This window comes from Bos indicus x Bos taurus, chromosome 14 (genome assembly GCF_003369695.1).
Source record: "Bos indicus x Bos taurus breed Angus x Brahman F1 hybrid chromosome 14, Bos_hybrid_MaternalHap_v2.0, whole genome shotgun sequence".
Taxonomy (NCBI): domain Eukaryota; kingdom Metazoa; phylum Chordata; class Mammalia; order Artiodactyla; family Bovidae; genus Bos; species Bos indicus x Bos taurus.
Window position 1 is genome coordinate 65,791,300 of NC_040089.1, and position 22,941 is coordinate 65,814,240.

At 37.4% G+C, this 22,941-nt stretch overlaps 1 protein-coding gene across 2 annotated transcripts in view; it reads left to right on the plus strand.

The window, feature by feature from the left end:
- STK3 (serine/threonine kinase 3) overlaps positions 1–22,941 on the plus strand; it is a 310,059-nt gene that overhangs the window by 17,688 nt on the left and 269,430 nt on the right. For both annotated transcript variants that reach the window (XM_027561460.1, XM_027561459.1), the window contains exon 2: positions 21,189–21,269. In XM_027561460.1, the coding sequence (XP_027417261.1) occupies positions 21,189–21,269 (81 nt within the window). The remainder of the gene's footprint in view (positions 1–21,188; positions 21,270–22,941) is intronic.

Consider the following 22,941-nt stretch of genomic DNA (forward strand, 5'->3'; position numbering starts at 1 on the left):
TCAGTTTGTGAGTCATGTCCGACTCTTTGTGACCCCATGGAATGCAGTGTGCCAAGCCTCCCTGTCTTTCAGTATCTCCTGGAGTTTGCTCAGTGTCCATTGAGTTGGTGGTTCTGTCCAACCATCTCATTCTCTGCTGCCCACTTCTCCTCTTGCCTTCAGTCTTTCTAAGTATGAGGATCTTTTTCTGAAGAGTTGCCTGTTCATATCAGATGGCCACAGTATTGAAACTTCAGCTTCAGCGTCAGTCCTTACAGTCAATATTCAGGGTAGAGTTCTTTTAGGATTGACTGGTTTGATCTCCTTGCGGTCCAAGGATCTCTCAAGAGTCTTCTCCAACACCATAATAGGAAAACATCAATTCTTTGGCACTCAGCGTTTTTTATGGTCCAGCTCTTGCATCTGTACATGGCAGTATCTTTCTACACTTCTCTTCTTTTCCTCATTAGCCCCTTCTTATTTTTATTTATTTTTTTTAACCCGGCCCATATCTATAGCCATTCTTTTGCCAATATCTTTAACTTCCTTGTCTCATTGGTCTTCTGCCTGGCAAAAGGCCAAATTCTACTTTTCTGTCTTCTCCTTGCCTACCGTAAGACTTCTGAGCAATGCTGAAGGGAACACGAAACCTTGAAGATTGCCTCTGGTGTTTAACCCCAGCAAGAGCAAGATTGCCATGGCCTCTAACCTCAACAAGGTCTCAGGGCTATCTAGTAGTCCTGTTGAACTTTGTGAGATTTATTATTTTGTTTTTGTTCTCCACTCTGGCTATTTCAGATATAGTTGTATGTCTTCAAATCTCTGATTTTGACTTCCTCACTTAAAACAGATGAATATTCCTCCTACTTCATAAAACAAATAGAAGCCAGTGTTTGAGAACTCACTCAGCTTTCTGTCATCAGCCCACTGTCTTACCTGTAACTCTGCCTATCTTTACCTCTTGTTATAATGTGAGAGGTTAGTATCTCCAGCCCTCCAAGGTGAAGGCACCCCCGTCCACCTGTGCTTTGGATAATTTCATGTAGCCTTTTCAGGGGTAGGCTTTAATAGTTATTTCTTCTTATTTCTTTATTTTTGACTTTTTATTATTTTACTGATTCATTCCCAACAGCATTTATGCTTATTCAGGCATTCCTGATTTTTTTTTTTTTTTTGCTTGTTTGGCTTTATCTTCTTCTTTCAACTCATGTCCATCAATCACTTGTCCTTTTCAGAAACTTCTAGTGTAGAGTGATTCATAGCTGTCTCTACTTCTTCACTTTGTTCCATTATCTCAAACCATTGCAGTCTGGCTTCTGCCTCTGCTGTTCCACTGAATTGCTCTTGCTGTGATCACCAATAATTTTCTTACCACTACATTTACTTTTTTGGTAAATTAATGTTATTGAGGTGTAATTTGTATATACTAAATGCACCCTTTTGCTTTGGCTTTTTGAGCTTGACAATAATGATTTTGAGATATATTGAGGATATTAAATGTATTAGTAGTTTGTTGTGTTTTATTGCAGTGGAGTAGTAGTCCATTGTGGAGAAGGCAATGGCACCCCACTCCAGTACTCTTGCCTGGAAAATCCCATGGATGGAGGAGCCTAGTAGGCTGCAGTCCATGGGGTCGCTAAGAGTCGGACACGACTGAGAGGCTTCACTTTCACTTTTCCCTTTCATGCATTGGAGAAGGAAATGGCAACCCACTCCAGTGTTCTTGCCTGGAGAATCCCAGGGACGGGGGAGCCTGGTGGGCTGCCGTCTATGGGGTCGCACAGAGTCGGACACGACTGAAGCGACTTAGCAGCAGCAGCAGCAGTAGTCCATTGTATGGATTTACAATAGTTTGTTTATTCATCCACGGGTTGCTGGACATTTGGATTTTTTGGGTCAGTTTTTGGTTGATTTGAATAAGACAACAGCCTTATTGAATATTTGTATTTAAGTCTTTGGTGGACAAACATTTTCATTTTTATTGATCAGTACCAGGAGTGGAATTGCTGGGTTGTATAAGTTTGTGTCCATGAGTTATAAGAACTGCTAACTTGCTTTCTAAAGTGACTGCTTAATTTTTCATTTCCTGTATTGAATGTATGAGAGGTCTCCTTGTTCCACATTCTCACCAATACTTGTTATTGTAATCTTTTTAATTTTAGCCTTTTTTTTTGTGGCTGTGTGATGTTATCTTATTGTAGTTTTATTTTCCATTTCCCTAATGACTAATGATGTTAATCATCTTTTAATGTGCTTATTAATCATTTGTTTATATATTTTTAATGAGGTGTCTGCTCAAATTTTTTTTGGCTGTTTTTATTTTTGAGTTTTTGTCTTATTGTTGAGTTATAAGATTTTTTTAATGTATTTTGGATACAATTCCTGTGTCATAGAATCATATATGTGAGTTTTGTTCTCCAGTCACTTAGATTAAATAGTTCCGTATCAGTGTGTATGTATGTGTATGCATATACATGCGTATGTGTCTGGAATTTGTGTGAATATAGTACCCACAAAAACAAGCAAAATGACCCACTGTCAAAAGATGAAATAGTCAACAGAACCAGAATCAGAAATGATATAAATGTTGGAATTATCATACAGGGGTTTTGAAGTTACAAGGACTACTGTTTGTTAAGTGTCTAGTGAAAGGTGGACAACACACTAGACACTTAAAGAATTTAAGCTGGTTGATAGTATTGTTTTGTCTTCTATATCCTTACTGATTTTCTGTAAATTTACTGTATCAATTACTGAGAAAGGAGTTGTTGAAATCTCCTGCAGTTATTTTGAATTTGTCCTTCTCCTATCAGTAATTTGTTTTATGTTTTGTAAGCTTTGTTTTAGGGTGCTTACACATTTAGGGTTGTTACCTCTTCTCGATAAATTGTTTGTCATTACAGAATGTCCATTTTTAGCCCTGGTAATAATTTCTCTGCAGTCTTTGCCTGGTATTAATACAACCACTTTAGTTTTGCTTTGATTAGTTTAACACGGCATCTGTGTTTGTATCTATAATATCTATATTTATCTATCTGTCTATCTTTATCACCATCTTTTTACTTTTAACCTCTTTTTGTTAAGGTAATGTCAGCATGTTGTTGGGTCTTATTTTTTATCTAGTCTAACGGTCTTTCTCTTTTAATTGAATGACTTGACTATATTATTTAATGTAATTAACCAATATATATTTTGTTAACTACATTTTCCCCACTTTTTTCTTAGTAGTTGCCCTAGGGATTATAGTATGTATCTTTATTACAGTCCACTTCAGATTAACCTGAGTCCAGTAAGTTTGCTTCATTATAGCTCCATTTAATTTCTCCTCCTTTGTTCTGTTGTTTTTGTATATATTTTACTTAAATATGTTACAATTTCAACAGTTCAGTATTGGAATTATTGGTTTAAACAGTCATAACATAACTTTAAACATAAAAGTTTAAACATAAAAGATGAATATATTCTCTTTTATGTTTATGTAAATATTTACCATTTCTTTTCACCCAAAAGTATTCCCTGTATTATTTCTTGTAGAGAAGTTCTGCTTGCAGTAGATTCTATTAGTTTCAGTTTATCTGGGGATATTCTTATTTACCTTTCATTTTTGAAAGATAAACTTGCTGGATTTAAGGAATCTTGGATGACGTTGTTTTAACATTTTGAGTATTTCTTTCACTACCTTCTGACTGCCGTGCTTTCTGATGAGAACTCAGCTTTTAATCACATTCTTGTTCTAATTCATGATGAGCCATTTTCTTTTGCTTCTTTCAGAAATTTCTTTTTGTCTTTCATCAGTTTGATTACAGTGTATCTAGATGTGGATCTTTATGTGTTTATCTTCATAATCATTTAGTTTCTTGTATGTGTAAATTACTGTTTTTCATCAAATTTGGGAAGTTTTCAGTCACTGTTTTAAAAAAAAAGTTTTTTTCTGCCTCTTATTCACTCTTTTCTCCTGTGTGCTTTAGTGCTATGTTGCTTCAGTCATGTTCGACTCTGTGATCCTATGGACTATAACCCACCGGGCTCTCTGTCCATGGAATTCTCCAGGCAAGAATACTGTAGTGGGTTGCCATTTCCTCCTCCAGGGGATCTTCCTAACCCAGGGACTGAAACTGTCTCTCCTGCATTGCAAGTGGATTGTTTACTGCTGAGCCATTGGGGAGCCTCTATTTCTTCTGAGATTCCCTTTATGATTGTATTGGTATGTTGATGTCTTATTAGGCTGTGAGGCTATGTTGATTTTTCGTTACTCTTTTTCTGTTTTTATAGGAAAGATACTTTATTTAGTTATCTTCATGATTTTTTCATTTGTTAGCTCAGAAATGCTGTCAAACTCTTTAAATGTATTGTCTTTAGGGTGTTATATTTTTCATGTCCAAATTTTACATTTTTATTAGTTTCTGTATCACTATTGAGATTCTCTATTTTTTGAATCATTTTCATGGTGTTTTCTTTTAATTTCCTTAACACAGTTTGATTTTTTGGAATGTATTTAAAGTAGCTGCTTTGAAGCCTTTGTCTGATGTATCCAATAACTGGACCCACAGTGAGTCATTGTTGACTGCTTTCTTTTACATTGGTTGCTTCTATTTTGTTTTGTTGAGTGCTTTCCTAAGTATGGGTCACACTTTCCTTTGCAGGTTTCATAATTTTTTGTTTGTTTAAAACTGGACTTGTAAAATAATACATTGTAGGAACTCTGGTTTCTCTCCTCCCTCCCAGGCTTTTTTTTCTCTCCCCCCTCCCAGGCTTTTTTTTTTTTTTTTTAACTTTCATGAACTTAAACTGTGGCATCTATCTCCCTGCAGTGCTTGGCTGGTAATACCTTTGCTCACATCTTTTATTTTTAGTTTTCTAGCCAGAAGTCTTTGGGATTGCCTTGTTCATCAGTGATTTGTGCAAAAGTTGTGCTTGAACACATTGTGCCCATATGACTTCCAGTCTCTGCTGATGTATATGTGTATGGTTGGGGAGCGCATTGAAACCTATAGCTTTGAAGTCTCTTTTGACTCTTACTTTTCACTAGGTCTGTTTTTTTTCCCCAGACAATATTTTTATTTCAGAACAAATTCATATACAGTTTCTGTAGAAGATTAGAAAATTTTATGGTTCTACTTTGAATTACAAGCACAAAGGTGTTATAAGCACACATCTCTAATAATACTAAAAAATTAATCTATGATTATGGTAATGTGACAGCAGATTGATTTTAAAACTACAGTCCTTAAGTATTAATACCTTAAAAATGATTGCTCATCATTGGAATTATTTTCACATTAAAAAAATTACAATATGGTTCATTTATTATGTTTCAGATGTATAGCAAAGTGATTCAGTTATGCATATTTTTTCAGATTATTTTCCATTACAATTTACTGAAAGATATTGTATACAGTTCTCCATGTTATAAATGGAATACGTTGCTTATCTATTTTATATATAGTAGTATTTACCTGTTAATTTCGTACTCATAATTCATCCCTCTCCACCTCCCACTTTTTGGTAACCATAAATTGTTTTCTGTGTCTGAGAGTCAGTTCCTATGTGTATATAAATTCATTTGTATTATCTTTTAGATTCCACATATAAGTGATGTATCATATTTGTCTTTCTATGTCTGACGTACTTCACTCAGCATACTGTTCTCAAGGTCTGTTCATGTTGCTGCAGATGGAAATCCTTCATTCTTTTTCATGAATGACATTCCAATTTGTGTGTGTGTGTGTGTATGTATAAGACAATAATTTATTGATGGGCACTTGGGTTGTTTCTGTGTGTTGGCTATCGTAAATAGTGCTGTTATGAACATTGAGGTGCATGTATCTTTTTGAGTTTTCTTCTTTTCTGGATGTGTGTACCTAGGAATATATATCCTAGGGATCGCTGGATCATATGGTAGCTCTATTTTTAGTTCTTTTAAGGAACCTCCATACTGTTTTCCATATTGGCTGCACCAGTTTACATTTCCATGAATAATGTAGGAGGGTTCCCTTTTCTCCACACCCTCTCTAGCATTTTTTATGTGTAGACTTTTTGATGATAGCCATTCTGACCAGTGACACCTCAGTGTGGTATTGATTTGCATTTCTTTAATAATTAACAGAGTGGAGCATCTTTTCATGTGCCTGTTGGCCATCTGTATATCTTCTTTGGAGAAATGTCTGTTCAGGTCTTCTAGCCAATCTTTGACTAGGTTCTTTGTTTTTTTTTTTTTTTTTTTTTTATATACTGAATTATATGAAATGTTTGTATATTAACCCCTTGTCCATTGTATCACCTGTACATATTTTCTCCTGTAAGTTTTCTTTTTGTTTTGTTGATGGTTCTTTTGCCAGACAAAAGCTTTTAAATTCCATTTGGTACTGTTTGTTTATTTGTGTTTTTATTTCTTTTGCTTTGGGAAATTGATCTAAGAAAATATTGCTTTGATTTATGTCAGAATGTTTTGCATGTGTTCTCTTCCAGGAGTTTTATGGTGTCATATCTTTAAACCATGAATTTACTTCTGTACATGGTATGAGAGTGTGTTTCATTGATTTACATGTAGCTGTCCAGCTTTCTCAACATTACTTTTTGAACATACTGTCTTTTCTCCATTGTGGATGCTTGCCTCTTTTGTCATAGGTTGGTTGATTGCAGATGCAAGGGTTTCTTTCTGGGCACTCTGTTCTGTTCCATTGCTCTATTATACATGTCTGTCTTTGTGTCAGTACCATGCTGTTTTGATTACTGTAGCTTTGTAGCATAGTCTGAAGTCTGGAAAGTTAGTGCCTTCAGCTTTGTTCTTTTTCTTCAGAATTGCTTTGGCAATTCCGGGCCTTTTTGTCATTTCACCTAAATTTTAGGATTTTTATTTTGTTATTTTACAGAAATCATTTTCAAATCAAGTGTCCTAAATCTTTTCCCAGATGTTTTCTTCAAGGTTGGGTCTTATATTTATGTCTTGTAGATTTTGAGTTAATTTTAAACGTTTTTGTAAGGTAAAAGTCCAGCTTCTTTCTTTTGCGTGTAGACATTCAATTTTCCTAGGACCATTTGTTGAAGAGACTGTCCTTTCCCCACTGTGTAGTCTTGACACCCTTTGAAAATCACTTGGTCTTGCACACAGGGGTTTATTTCTGGGCTCTGTTCTGTTGTGTTAGTTTGTGGTACTGACTTTAATCAGTACCACAGTGTCTTGATTACTTTTGTTTTGTAGTATGTTTTGAAATCAGAAATTGGGAGACCTCTAACTTTGTTTTATCTCCTCAAGATTGTTTTGGCTATTTGGGACTCCTTGAAATTCCATATGAATTGGAGGATTTTTTTTTTTTCCCCACTTCTGGGAAAAAATAAAGTCATGGGATGTTGATAGAAATTGCGTTGAATCTATAGATTGATTTAAACAGTATTAAGTCTTCCAACCAATCCTTGAACATAGGGTGTATGTCCATTTATTTGTATATTCTTTTATTATTTTTACTTTTAGCAATGTTTTGTAGTTTTCAGTTTATAAGTCTTTTACCTCCTTAGTTCAGTTTCTAAGTACTTTTCCCTTTTTTATGCTATAAAAATGGGATTGTTTTCTTAACTTCATTTTATTTTTGGGTATTGTTAATGTATTAGACGTGTAATTGATTTTTTGGTGTTGATTTTGTATGCGGCAACTTTGCTGAAATCATTCATTAGTTAATAACAGTTTTTTGTGTATATATGTGTAATGTTTAGAGTTCTATACATACGAGGTCAAGTCGTTTGTGAATTGAGATAATTTTACTTCTTTTACAATTCTCCTTTGCCTGTTATTTCTGTTTCTTGTCCGATTTCTCTGGTTTGAACTTCTGGTACTGTGTTGAATAGTAGTGACAAGAGCGGGCATTCTTGCCTTGTTCCTTATCTTAGAAGAGAAGCTTTTAGTCTTTGACCATTCACTCTCTTGAACTTTTCATTATGTTGAGTGGTTTTATTTCTAGTTTGTTGAGTGTTTTTATCAGTATGAAAGGGTATTGAATTTTGTCAGATGCTTTTATTTTGTCAGTTGACATGATCATGCAGTTTTTGTTCTTTATTTTGTTAGTTGTTGATTTTCATTTATTGAACTGTTCTTATATTCTAGGTATAAATTCTACTTGATCATAGTATATAATCCTTTTAATGTGCTGTTCAGTTCAGTTCAATCATTCAGTCGTGTCCAACTCTTTGCGACCCCATGAATTGCAGCACGCCAGGCCTCCCTGTCCATCACCAACTCCCGGAGTTCACCCAGACTCACGTCCATCGAGTCAGTGATGCCATCCAGCCATCTCATCCTCTGTCATCCCCTTCTCTTCCTGCCCCCAATCCCTCCCAGCATCAGAGTCTTTTCCATTGAGTCAACTCTTCGCATGAGGTGGCCAAAGTATTGGAGTTTCAGCTTTAGCATCATTCCTTCCAAAGCAATCCCAGGGCTGATCTCCTTCAGAATGGACTGGTTGGATTTCCTTGCAGTCCAAGGGACTCTCAAGAGTCTTCTCCAACACCACAGTTCAAAAGCATCAATTCTTCAGAGTTCAGCCTTCTTCACGGTCCAACTCTCACATCCATACATGACCACAGGAAAAACCATAGCCTTGTGGATTTGGTTTATTAGTAGTTGTTGAGTATTTTTGTGTCAGCATTTATTGGGAATATTAGTCTGTAGTTTTTGTTTTTCCATGTTGTATCTTTGTATGGTCTTAATAGCAGAATTGGAAGAAGGCAATGGCACCCCACTCCAGTACTCCTGCCTGGAAAATCCCATGGACGGAGGAGCCTGGTGGGCTGCAGTCCATGAGGTCACAAAGAGTTGAACAGGACTCAGCGACTTCACTTTCACTTTTCAGTTTCATGCATTGGAGAAGGCAATGGCACCCCACTCCAGTGTTCTTGCCTGGAGAATCCCAGGGACGGGGGAGCCTGGTAGGCTGCCATTTCTGGGGTCACACAGAGTCGGACACCACTGAAGTGACTTAGCAGCAGCAGCAGCAGAAGCAATATCAGAATTAGTGGTGATAAAACATCAAATATACTAAAATCTACTCTTAAATTTGTTCTGATTGGATCATTGAGTTACCAACCCTGCCCTCCTCATACAGCTCATTATGTGACTCATTATTTTCTGATTCTTGATAGTTTATAGGCTTGTAGCTTAGTTTTTAGAATTTGGTGATTTTGCAAAAGAACTTGCACACTTGCTTTAACGTTGCTGCATCTCAACTCTGACATTAAAACAGCCTCTCTGTAATCAACTTACATGCCTGGTAGTATTAAGATACTTAAAAATGACTTCTAACAGCTATTTCCCTTAGTCTTACTTGCTTGGGTTTTTATATATTGCTGAAGCATCATTCTTTTAAGGATGTAAACTATACTGACTTGGTAATGAAATGGAGAAACCTAACTAGAAGACAAATGCCAGGGCTTTTAAAAATTACACAGTGCATTAGTAAGTGCTTTAAAATTAAACCATCCAATGACATACATGCAAGTTACACTGTAGATGCAAAAAAATGGATTGAATGTGCTTTTATGTTCACCTCCACCAATGCTCTGTACTAACTACACTGCTGTGACAGTAAAGCAATTAAGAGCTAACCATTTGTTAGTCTGAGTACATGTCTGAATACCCGTACTCAGTCTCAGTACATCAGTCTGAGTACATGTACTCAATACATCTGTGTATTTAATTGGCACATACACTCTCCAAGTACCCAACTTCCTTCAATCCTATGTTCATTTTTTTCTCAGAGTGGTTTAAAGTAACTACAGAGACACATAAAAGGGAAAAAAAATGAATGCCAGGCTTCCTATTTAAGATTAAATTTTAGTATATTTGATGTTTTATCACCACTAATTTACCAACAACAAATTCAGTTAGAGTGTAATAATAACTAAACTTTGTATTGGAGAAGGCAATGGCAAGCCACTCCAGTACTCTTGCCTGGAAAATCCCATGGACGGAGGAGCCTGGTGGGCTGCAGTCCATGGGGTCACTAAAAGTGAGGCATGACTGAGCGACTTCACTTTCACTTTTCACTTTAATGCATTGGAGAAGGAAATGGCAACCCACTCCAGTGTTCTTGCTTGGAGAATCCCAGGGACGGGGGAGCCTAGTGGGCTGTTGTCTATGGGGTCGCACAGAGTCGGCCACGACTGAAGCGACTTAGCAGCAGCAGCAATATCAGAATAATACTGGCCTCAATGAATGAGTTTTTAAGTTTTCCTTTTTTTCAATGCTTTGGAAGAGTTGAATTCTTTGGAAGGAGTATTGGTGTTAATTCTTCCTTAAATGTTTGGTAGAATTCTCCAGCAAAGCCATCTAGTCCTGTGTTTTTCTTTGGTGAGAGGTTTTTGATTATATCTTCAGTTTCCTTACTGTTGACATTTTCTATTTCTTCACAATTCTGTCTTAGAAGATTGCATTTTTCTAAGATTTTACCCAGTTCTTTTAGGTTCATTGTTCATAGTATTCTTTTAACAATAGTTTTTATTTCTGTGACTTCAATTTTAATGTATTCTTAGATTCCTAATCCTAGTTCTTGAGTCTTCCTTCTCTTTCTTCCTTCTTTCTTTCATTCTCTATTTTCTCAGTCTAGCTACAGTGAAAGTGAAAGTCAGTTGTGTCCGACTTTTTGCAACCCCATTTACTGTAGTCCATGGAATTTTCCAGGCCAGAATACTGGAGTGGGTAGCCTTTCCCTTCTCCGGGAGATCTTCCCAAACCAAGGATAGAACCCAGGCCTCCCTCATTGCAGAAGAATTCTTTACCAGCTGAGCCATAAGGGAACCCCTAGTCTAGCTAAGGGTTTGCCAATTTGTTGGTCTCAAAAAACCAGCTCTTGGTTTCAGTCTGCTTTATTGAGATACCAAGACTGGGTAGCTTGTAAATAATAGGAATTTATTTCTCACTGTTCTGCAAACTTGGAAGCACAAGATCGGGGTGCCAGCATGGTCACATGCAGGTGAAAGCTTTCTTCCTGATTCATTGCTGGCACTTCTTACTGTGTCCTCACACGGTGGAAGGGGCTGGGGATTTTTCTGGAGCTTTTTTCATAAGGCACTAATTCCATTCATGAGGGTTCCATCTTCATGACTTAAGCACCTCCCAAAAGCCCCAGCTCCTAACGCCATCATCTTTGGGAGTTCGGATATCATCAATATATATTTTTTGGAGGACACAAATATTCAAACCATAGCAATTTAGTTGATTTTTTAAAATTTTCTTTTGTATTCACTTATTTATCTCTGTTCCAATCTTCATCATCTCTTCTGTGAATATTGAGTTTAATTTGTGTTTCTGGTCTCTTGATGTGTAAAGTCACATTGTTGCTTTGAGATCTTTTTAAATAGAAGGGATTACTGCTATAAACTGCTCTCTTAATGTTGCTTTTGCTGCATCCCAGACGTTTTGGTATGCTGTGTTTTTGTTTGTCTCTAGGTATTTTCTTTTCTTTCTTTTTTTTGATGTGGACCATTTTTAAAGTCTTAGTTGAATGTTAATATTGCTTGTGTTTTATATTTTGTTTATTTGGCCACCAGGCATGTGGGATTTCAGCTCCATAACCAGGTGTCAAACCCACAGCCCCTGTATTGGATGGTGAATTCTTAACCATAGGACCACCAGGGAAGTCCCTCCTGATATTTTCTTAATTTCCTTGTGATTTCTTCCTTGACCCTGTTTTTGTTTAAGAATACGTTGTTTAATGTCTACATGTTTTTGGATTTTCTTGTTGTCTTTCTGTTATTGATTCCTGGTTTCATTCCATTTTGTTTGCAGAAGAAAACTTAAAGTATTCTTAAGTTTTAAATAAAAGTTTTGTGGTCTATCATGCCATCCCTTTTGCAGAGTGTTTCTGTTCTGTGCATTTGAGAAGAATTTATATTCTGCTGTTGTTAAATGGGGGAAACTTTTTTCCCCCTGTTTTTCCCTATATTTTTTACTAGCTGTTGTTCTTTATTCTTCTGTAGAGATTTATGTTTCCTTTTGACATCAATTTCTTGTAGCCTAAGGAACTGTTTTTAACCATTTATTGTTGTGAAAATCAGCTCATAATGAATTTTCTCACCTTTTTTTGTTTGAAAATATTATTTTCAATAATGGATATTTCCATTAAATATAGAATTGCATTTTGATTATTGTTTTCTTTCATCATTTTAAGGAGTCACTGTCTTTTGGCTTGCTTACTGTCTGACAAGAAGACTATAGTCATTTTTGTCTTTATCCTTATTTAAGTAATAGGTCTTTTTCCTGGGACATTTAGTATTTCAGTTCAGTTCAGTTGCTCAGTCGTGTCCGACTCTTTGTGACCCCATGAATCGCAGCACGCCAGGCCTCCCTGTCCATCACAAACTCCTGGAGTTCACTCAGACTCACGTCCATCGAGTCAGTGATGCCATCCAGCCATCTCATCCTCTGTTGTCCCCTTCTCCTCCTGCCCCTAATCCCTCCCAGCATCAGAGTCTTTTCCAATGAGTCAACTCTTCGCATGAAGTGGCCAAAGTACTGGACTTACAGCTTTAGCATCATTCCTTCCAAAGAAATCCCAGGGCTCATCTTCAGAATGGACTGGTTGGATCTCCTTGCAGTCCAGGGGACTCTCAAGAGTTCTCCAACACCACAGTTCAAAAGCATCAATTCTTCAGCATTCAGCCTTCTTCACAGTCCAACTCTCACATCCATACATGACCACAGGAAAAACCATAGCCTTGACTAGACGGACCTTTGTTGGCAAAGTAATGTCTCTGCTTTTGAATATGCTGTCTAGGTTGGTCATAACTTTCCTTCCAAGGAGTAAGCGTCTTTTAATTTCCTGACTTCAGTCACCATCTGCAGTGATTTAGTATTTAGCTTTTAGTATTTTCTTCTTCTACTGACACACCTCTCAGTACCGGCAATTTCATTATAATACATCGGATTTGTCTCTCTGTGTGTATTTATCCTTTTAGATTTGGTTAGTTACTTGCATCTCTAGTTTTATTGTTTTTATAAAATTTGAAAAATGTTTGACCAGTATCTCCTCAAGCCCTTTTTCCTTTTTTGTCTATTTCTGTTTTTTAATATCTATTCTTCATTTCCGTGTGGGGCTCAGGCTTTTTCTTTTTTCCTTTATTCTTAAAACATTTTTTTTTCTTCAAGTTATCTTTTGTGCTGTAGTATCTAACCTGTTCAAGTCTTATCCAGTGAAAACTTCATTTCAGATAGTTTATTTTTTTATCTCTAAAATTTCAATTTAGCTCTTTTTCCTGTCTATTTCCATTACATCTCTAAGTACGTGGGACATATTTATATTTGCTTTTTACAAGATTATTTTTGTTAATTCTACTGTTTCTGCCATTTCTGTGTCTGGTTTTATTTTGTGTATATGTGTGTCTGTTTTAATTGACTAAGTTTTCTCCTTTTTGTGAGTCATAGTTCCCAGTTTTTCTTATGTCTAGTAATTTTTGATTGAATTCTTGACATTTAGAATTTTTACATTGTGGAGGCTGGATTTTAAGTTTTTAAAGAGTTCCAGGCATGCCTCTGAGATATTGAGGATTCAGTTTCAGACAACTGCAATGAAGTGAGTATTGCAACAAAGTGAATCACATGAATTTTTTGGTTTCCAAGTACACAGAAAAGTTGAGTTTAAACTGTACTGTTGTCTATTAAGTGGGCAGTAGTGTTGTCCAGAAAACAATGTAATATACCTTAATTGAAAATACTTTACTGCTAAAAAATGCTAACCATCATCTGCTGCTGCTAAGTCATGTCAGTCGTGGCCGACTCTGTGTGACCCCATAGATGGCAGCCCACCAGGCTTCCCCGTCCCTGGGATTCTCCGGGCAAGAACACTGGAGTGGGTTGCCATTTCCTTCTCCAATGCATGAAAGTGAAAAGTGAAAGTGAAGTCGCTCAGTCGTGTCGTACTCTTCGTGACCCCATGGACTATAGTCTACCAGGCTCCTCCATCCATGGGATTTTCCAGGCACGAATGCTGGAGTGGGGTGCCATTGCCTTCTCCAAATGATCATCTGAACCTTCAATAAGATATAATCTTTTTGCTGGTGAAGGTTCTTGCCTTGATGTTCATGTCTGCTGACTCATCTGGGTGGTGGCTGATGAAAGTTGGGGCTGCTGTGGCAGTTCCTTAAAATAAGACAAGAGTAAAGTTCTCCACATCGATTACTCTTTCTTTCCCAGGTGATTTCTCTGTAGTGTGCAGTGCTGCTTGATAGCGTTTTACCCACAGTAGAACCTCTTTCAAAATCGGAGTCTGTCCTTTTAAACATTGCTACAGTTTCAACAACTAAAGTTTATGCCATATTTTGCATCCTTTGTTATCATTTCAACAGTCTTTGTAACGGCTTCATCAGGAGTAGATTCTGTGTCAAGAAATTACTTTCTTTGCTCATCCATAAGAGACAACTCCTCATCTGCTAAAGTTTTATCATGAGATTACAGCAGTTCAGTCACATCTTCAAGTTCCAGTTCTAAATTCTAGTTCTCTTGCTGTTTCTATCACATCTGCAATATTTTCCTTCACTGAAGTCTTGAACCTCTTAAAGTCATCCATGAGATTTCTACTCAATTCTTTCAAACCATTATTGATGTTGATATTTTGACCTCTTCCTTTGAATCATTAATATCCTTATGATTGGTGAATCCTTTACAGAAGGTTTTCAGTTTACTCTGCCCAGAGCTATCAAGGGAATCACTATCTATGACACTTAATAGCTTTATGAAATACATATCATAAGGGTGTATATGAAATATATATATAAGTAATAATACTTAAAAGTTGAAATTGCTCCTTGATCATGGGCTGCAGAATGGACGTTGTGTTAGCAGGAAGGAAAACAGTATTATCTTTGTGCATTTTCAAAGAGCTCTTGGGTGACCAAGTGCATTGTCAATGAGTAGTAATGTTTTGAAAGGAATCTTTTTTTTTCTGAGCAGCAGGTCTCAAGAGTGGGCTTATAATATTCAGTTGTAAAACAGATGTATTGTCATTCAGGCTTTATTATTCTACTTACAGAGCACAGGCAGAGTGGATTTAGCATAATCCTTAGGGACCCTAGGATTTTCAGAGGGTAAATGAACATTGGTGTCAACTTAAACTCACCAGCTTCATTAGCTCTTGCCCTGTGAAGCTTTGAAGCCAGGCGTTGACCTGGCTCTCTAGCTGTTAAAGTCCTCAATGGTATTTTCTTGCAATATAAGACTGTTGCATTGATATTGGAAATCTGTTGTTTAGTGTTGTCGGTCAGTCCCCAGGGTGCATTAGACTCTTTGGGACCCTGTGGACTGCAGCATGCCAGGCTTCCCTATCCTTCAGTGTCTCCTGGAGTTTGCTTAGACTCATGTCCATTGAGTTGACGATGCCATCCAACCATCTCATCCTCTTTTGTCCCCTTCTCCTTCTGTCCTTAGTCTTTCTGAGCATCAGGGTCTTTTCCAATGAGTTGGCTCTGCATTGGTGGCCAAAATATGGGAGCTTCAGCTTCAGCATCAGTCTTTCCAATGAATATTCAGGACTGATTTCCTTTAGGATGGACTGGTTGGATCTCCTTGCAGTCCAAGGGACTCTCAGGAGTCTTCTCCAGCACCACAATTCAATAGTATCAATTCTTTGGTGCTCAGCCTTCTTTATGGTCCAGCTCTCACATCCATACATGACTACTGGAAAAACCATAGCTTTGACTAGATAGACCTTTGTTGGCAAAGTGATTTCTCTGCTCTCTAGGTTTGACATAGCTTTTCTTCCAAGGAGGGCTTCCCTGATAGCTCAGTTGGTAAAGAATCCACCTGCAATGCAGGAGACCCCAATTCAGTTCCTGGATCAGGAAGATCCGCTGGAGAAGGGACAGGCTACCCATCCATTATTCTTGGGCTTCCATTGTGGCTCAGCTGGTAAAGAGTCTGCCTGCAATGCGGGAGACCTAGGTTCACTCCCTGCGTTGGGAAGATCCCCTGGAGAAGGGAAAGGCTACCCACTTCAGTATTCTGGCCTGGAGAATTCCATGGACTGTATGGTCCATGGGGTCGCAAAGAGTTGGACATGATTGAGCCACTTTCACTCACTTCACTTCTTCCCAGGAGCAAGCATCTTTTAATTTCATGGCTGCAGTCACTGTCCACAATGATTTTGGAGCCCAAAAAAATGAAATCTGTCACTGTTTCCACTTTCCACGTCTATTTGCTATGAAGTGATGGGACGGGATGTCATGATCTTGTTTAGTGTAGGTGCCTGCATCTTGCTAGGTCTTCTGTGTAACTCGCTGCAGCATCTACATGAGTACTTTCTACTTCACCTTGCACTCTCATGTTGTGGAGATGGATTCTTTCCTTAAAACCCGTGAATCACCCTTTGCAGCTACAGACTTCCCCTTTGCCACTTCTTTACCTTTCTCTGTCTTCATAGATGGGTTTCCCTTGTGGTTCAGCTGGTAAAGATTCATAGAAAATCAGGGCTTTGATCTGGATTAAGCTTTGGTTTAAGGTAATGCTGTGGCTTGTTTGATCTAACCAGACTACTAAAACTTTCTGCTTATCTGCAGTAAGGCTGTTTTGTTTTCTTATCATTTGTGTGTTCAGTGGAGTAGTGCTTTAACTTTTCTTCAAGAACTTTTCCCATATAGCCGCTATGGAGAACAGTATGGAGATTTCTTCGAAAAGCTAGGAATAATCTACCATATGACCCAGAAATCCCACTACTGGCCACATACCCTGAGAAAACCATAATTCTAAAAGAAGACATATGTACCCCAACATTCATTGCAGCACTATTTACAATAGCTGAACATGAAAGCAACCTAGCTGTCCATTGACAGATAGATAGAGAAGCTGTGGTACATATATACAATGGAACATTACTCAGCCACAAAAAGGAACACATTTGAGTGAGTTCTGGTGAGGTGGGTGAAACTAGAGCCTGTTATACAGAGTGAAGTAAGTCAGAAAGAGAAAAATAAATACCATGTATTAACACACATATATGGAATCTATTAATATAAAAATTGTACTGATGAACCTGCTTGCAGGGCAGTGGTAGACATAGGGAACAGACTTATGGACACAGCGAGGGAAGGAGAGGATGGGATACTTGAGAGAGCAGTACTGAAACATGCCCATAGCCAGTGGGCATTTCCTCTGTGACTCAGGGAACTCAGCCAATGCTCTGTGACAGCCTAGAGGGGTGGGAGGTGGGAGGGAGTTTCAAGAGGGAGGGGACGTATGTATATCTAAGGCTGATACATGTTGATGTATGAAAGAAACCAACACAACACTGCAAAGCAATTACCCTCCCATTAAAAATAAATTAAAAACAAACAACAAAGAACTTTTCCTTGGCATTCACAACTTGGGTAACTGTTTAGCACAGGAGGCCTGGCTTATGGCCTATCTCAGCTTTTGACAAACCTTCTCCACTAAGCTTAGTCATTTCCAGCTTTTCATTTAAAATGAGAAATGGGTGACTCTTCTTTTTGCTTGAACACTTGGAGGTTGTTTTAGAGTTAGTAGTTGGCTTAATTTCGATATTGTTTTGTCTCAGAATAGGGAGGCCTGAGGAAAAGGGAGAGTGATGGGGAATGGCCAATTGGTGGAGCAGTCAGCACAGATAACATTTATTAGGCTCATATGGGTGCAGTTCATGGAATCCCAAAACACATTGCAATGGTAACATCTAAGATCATTGCGTACAGATCATTATAAAAACATAATAATAATGAAAAAGTTTGAAATATTGTGAAAATAACCACAATGTGACACATGACACAAAGGGAGCAAATGCTGTTGGAAAAATGGTACCCATGGTTTTGTTTTAGGCAGGGTTGCCACAAACCTTAACTTTTGTAACAAAAAACCTCAGTATCTGTAAAACATAATAAAAGAAGGTATGCCCCTATAGACTTGTTCTGGTAGGCAGTTAAGTTACCTTGTAGATTGGCTCAGTGCTTTTGAAGCCTGTTTTTAAGCTCCTTTTGGGAAGTCTTAAGTAGCCTTTGGGCTTCACTGCTGGCTCAGTAAAGAATCTGCATGCAATGAGGGTGATGCAGGAGATACAGGTTCAATTCCTGGATCAGGAAAATCCCTTGGAGGAGGGCATGGTAACCCACTCCAGTATTCTTGCCTGGAGAATCCTTGGACAGAGGAGCCTGGTGGGCTCTGGGGTCGATAAGAGTTGGGCACCTGGGTATGCACGCCAAGTAGCCTTTATGCTTTGCTAATGCGGTCTCTTGTAAAACAAGGCTGTTCGGGGATGTATTCTCATAACTGTTGTTGACTTAACGATTGTTGGTGGGAAAGATTCTCAGCCTTGTGTGATCTCTGGGAGTTGTTCTTTTTAAAAATCTTTTTTTTTCTCCTTAGGAAATCGATTTTGTTGGGCTCTGTAGCATGTTTTTGTAAGCATGTACGGATTGGCATTCAGCTAAATAGTCAAGGGAACTGTTCAGTAGATTGGTGGACTTCTTTCTCAGTATAACTCTTTTCTCACAGGTGTTCTGTAGTGTAAATTTTATTTGCCTTGCCTCTCCAGACTCTCATCTTTGTTTCTTTAACTCAGCAAAATTGCTGGGCTCTTTGAGTTCCTCTCAGTGTGCTACATTTTGGATATAGCCTTTAGATGTAAAGCCTGGGCAATGGCAGGGCTTTTCTCATTTCTTTTCTTATGGATCACAGTCCTGAAATGTCTGATATCTAATGTGTGAAAATAGTTTCCCATAATTTTTTTTTTGAGTTTTTTAGCTGTTTACAGCAGACAGATAATATCCTCTTACTTCCTTGTAGTCAGAAGTGGAAGTCCTGTAATGGACACTTTCAAATTTTTAAGTTGTTTGAACTTTCAGTAGCATTCTTGAAAGTGGTCAAGTACTACTTTCTTGTCCTTCATGACCTCATTTCTTAATTATTGATGTTTTCCTGGGGTCTCTTTTCTCTTTGATCCTATTTCTTCTTAGACATTTTCTTGATGGCTTTATCCCTTATCATACCTTTAGGCTTCATCTGTGTGCTGTGTGTGTGTGTGTGTTTGTGTTAGTCACTCAGTTGTGTCCAACTCTTTGCAATCCCATGGACCAGAGCCCGCCAGCCTCCTCTGTCCATGGAGTTCTCCAGGCAAGAATACTGGAGTGGGTAGCCATTCTCTTCTCCAGGGGATCTTCCTGATCCAGGGATTGAACCTGGGTCTTCTGCATTGCAGGTAGATTCTTTACCATAACACCAAAAAATGACGTTGCCAATTCAGATCTCTCCTGGGATTCATATAAACAGTTGGTTACTGGAAATATACATTTGGATGAGAGGAGTTAAACCCAACACGTTCCTCTTCAAGCTTTTTTCTGATGTTCTTTAGTTTGGTAAATAACATTACCTCTAGTCATTTGCTTGAACCAAAGGCTTAAGAGACATTCTCAACTTCTGTGTTTCTTGCATCTCCGCATATTTAATCAAAACCACTTTCTGTTGACTGTGCCTGCTCAGTATCTTGATTAGCTTATCTTATCTCAGTTCTTATTGCCACTGCTACTATGTTCTTTGCATCCATATTTTGAACAACCCCCTGCTAGTTTCCCTTCTCTATTGTTACTTATTGCATGTCCTCCTTCTTGATTACAGGGAAGTGATCTTTTAAAAACAGAGCTCCTTAATATGGTTTACAAGACTCTTTTTAACCGACTCTTCTTACCTCTGCATCCTGACCATTTTACTTTATTCATATGGAATTACTTTTGGTCTGTCAAACACACCATGTGTAATGTCTTGTTTCTAGATATTTCAGCCCATGCCATACTGTGGATAACTTTTAAAAAAGCAAAAATAAATTAAAAAGTTTTCTCTATGGCAACCAGTCAAGTAGCCCATAAAACTAAAAACTCATAAGTAAAGTCACTACAAGTGGGAATATTTGCAACCTAAACCTTTTCTTATCTCTGTGCACAGATAAGAAAAGAACCAAAAACCCAGAAGAAAAGTGAACAGAAATCATGAATAGATGATTTTGCTTCATACTATATTAAAAGATGCTCAACTTCACTCACAGTAGGAGAAATACAAAATAAATCTGAGTTACAAGTTTTTACCTAATATATTGGCTGAAATCCAAATATTTCTAAATACAGACTTTAATATATCTATCTAGATATAGAGTTTAGTACTCTGTAGGTGGAATTGTGGGAAAAGAAGATTTCTCATGTAATACTGGTAGGAAAGTAAATTGGTGTAAGCCCCCCAGAGGGCAATTTGCTGGTGTCAATTAATATACATATATATTGATATAATGTACAATTGTAGTAGATAAATATACTACTAGTAGATAAATATACTTAATATAATCAATCAGCAATTTTAAGAATATATAGTTATTATAATAGTGATTTTATTATGTTATTAAATTTATATTATGAAATACGGTTATGCTTATAGTATATGTACTTACTTATCATTATGTATACTTCTATATGGTCTTCCCTGGTGGGTCAGTGATAAAGAATCCGCCTGCAATGCAGGAGACACGGATTCTGGGTCAGGAAGATCCATTGTAGGAGGGCATGGCAAACCCCCTCCAGTGTTCTTGGACAGAGGAAACTGGCGGGCTACGCTCCATAGGGTCATAAAGAGTCGAGCATGACTGAAGCGACTGAGCCACACACACAGACACACACACACGTCTATATTTTGTGTGTTTATATATTTTCTTGCTCTCACAGTTTCACGTTTGGGAATTTATCCTAAAGATACACAAGCACATGTATGAGCTGACTTACCTATAAGCTTATTTATTGCAGTGTTTATAATAGCAAAAGGGAACCTAGATATCTATAAGTGAAGGATTGCTGAGAAAAAAGAAAAGAATGAAGATGCTGTCTATGAATTTATGTTGTAGAGATCTCCAACAAAGATTTTATGTTGTTACGTAAAAACATCAAAGTATGTAACAGCGTGGGTAAAACAGTATATATACAGTGTGTGTATAAAATGCTATATTGTGTGTTAAAAAGGGGGAGAAATAGAAATATTTTTATAAAGGTTTCACAGGAAGGTAATAAAAGTGCTTATTCTTTGAGGTGTTTCTGGGAAAATTAAGAACAGGAGTTGCAAGGAGACTGTATACTGTATACTTTTTTTGTATTTTTGAGTTTTGAACCATCTGAATATATTGTCTCTTAAAATTTTTAAATGTATAAGAGATCTTAACAGAAAATGCTTTTTCTTTTGTTTTTCTCATTAGTAAGCTAAAAAAGCTGAGTGAAGACAGTTTGACTAAGCAGCCTGAAGAAGTTTTTGATGTATTAGAGAAACTGGGAGAAGGGTAAGTACAAAAAATACAAAAGTAGAATTTAGATAATGACAGAACAGTTATAACGTCCCATGTAAGATTAGTCCTTCACTAGAGTATATTTGACTGAATTCAACAGTAAACGTACAGAGGGAATGTAACAATACCTGAACATAGCAAAGGTCATATATGACAAGCCCAAGCTAGCATCATACTCCATAATGAAAAACCAAAAGTATAGGAGAACTTCCAAGATAATAAAGGCATAAAACACAAAACAGGTTAGATCAGTAAGAACAGGGAAAAGGAAATAGAGAAAACAAAAATATAAAATAGTAAGATAAATTTAAGTTAGAAGGAATAAAGTGAAATGTATTTTTCACTAAATATCAGTTCTCCCATAGACAGACTATTAGGGTCAATTAAAATGCAAAACTTAGCTATATGCTGTTTTTAAGAGCCTGTGTAACACAAAGGGTGGACATATAATGGTATTTCCTATTAGAGACATCAGATAAGAAAGAGGTAATCATATCAAAAAAGAAAGCACAAATGGCAATGTTTATATCAGGTAAATTAAAGTTAAAAGATCTTAAGTGAGTAAAGAGGAGTTAATATTCAGATAAAGAATGACGAGGGATATTAGGTAATGATATGAAAGAGAACTCACAGTGAAACATAGTAAGACCTGGTGATGTTGTGAATTGAGTGCATTGTAATTCAGCTTCTGGCAAGATTAGATGTTGGGTTGCAGAAGTCTCAGTCCTGGACATATAAGAAATAAGATTTTCTTTGAAGCGTTCAGAAGTTCTCTGGCTCTCTCAGTCTTGGCCTGGGAATTTAAGCCCTGAGCTTGTTATATTTGTTTTATGACTTTTCCAGCTTAGTCAGGAGCAGCCATTCCATTCTGCAGTTTTTGTACTCTTATTTTCACTGTAACATTCAATTGATTCAGGTACTTGATCTTCTAAAGCTTTCTCTAGACTCCAGGAACTAAGGATAATAATTTAAATAATTATTTTGCCATCAGATACCTTAGTCTCAGTGTTCTTCTTGTCCCTTGCATTGAAGTCATTACCATCTTTAAATCTAAGAAAGAACTAATCCAAGATTCCCATTTCTTAAGATTCTTTCCTTTGGAACCACTTCCTTGGAACCACTTCCTTCCCCAAAACTATTGGTAGCAGATCATGGTTAGGAAAAGAAAGGTTACTCTATGAACTCCAGGTATAAAGAGTTTATTATGAAATTTGGAGCTCAAATGACTTGTGGAAAGGCCAGGGCTGCAAAGGTTATGGACTGTCACTGAAGCTCAGAGAAGCTAGTGCTGAAGATCTCAGTTTGAAGCACTGAAGTGGTGTTTCTCAAAAGCTCACATGGGCTCTGCTGGAATCCCTAAGAATCATTTAGATGCTCCCACCAACTCTCTTTGGAGCAGCAGCAGTGTGGTGGTTATCAAGAGGCTCAGCCAGAAGCCACTGTGTATCTGATATTGGGTCAGGCATCTGCTGCAGCTGTATTTGAAAAGTGATGGTCTTTCCTCAGCTTTTTGCCATTCAGATTTCATGAATGTTCTTCTCATTGCCAGACTCTTTAACTGGGATCCATTCAGGGAAGGGAAATCTGGGAAATGTGGTTCCCAGTTTTCTTTTGTAGTAACAGAAAGACCTTAGAAGAGACTGATGGTGTTGCTTAATTGGCAGTA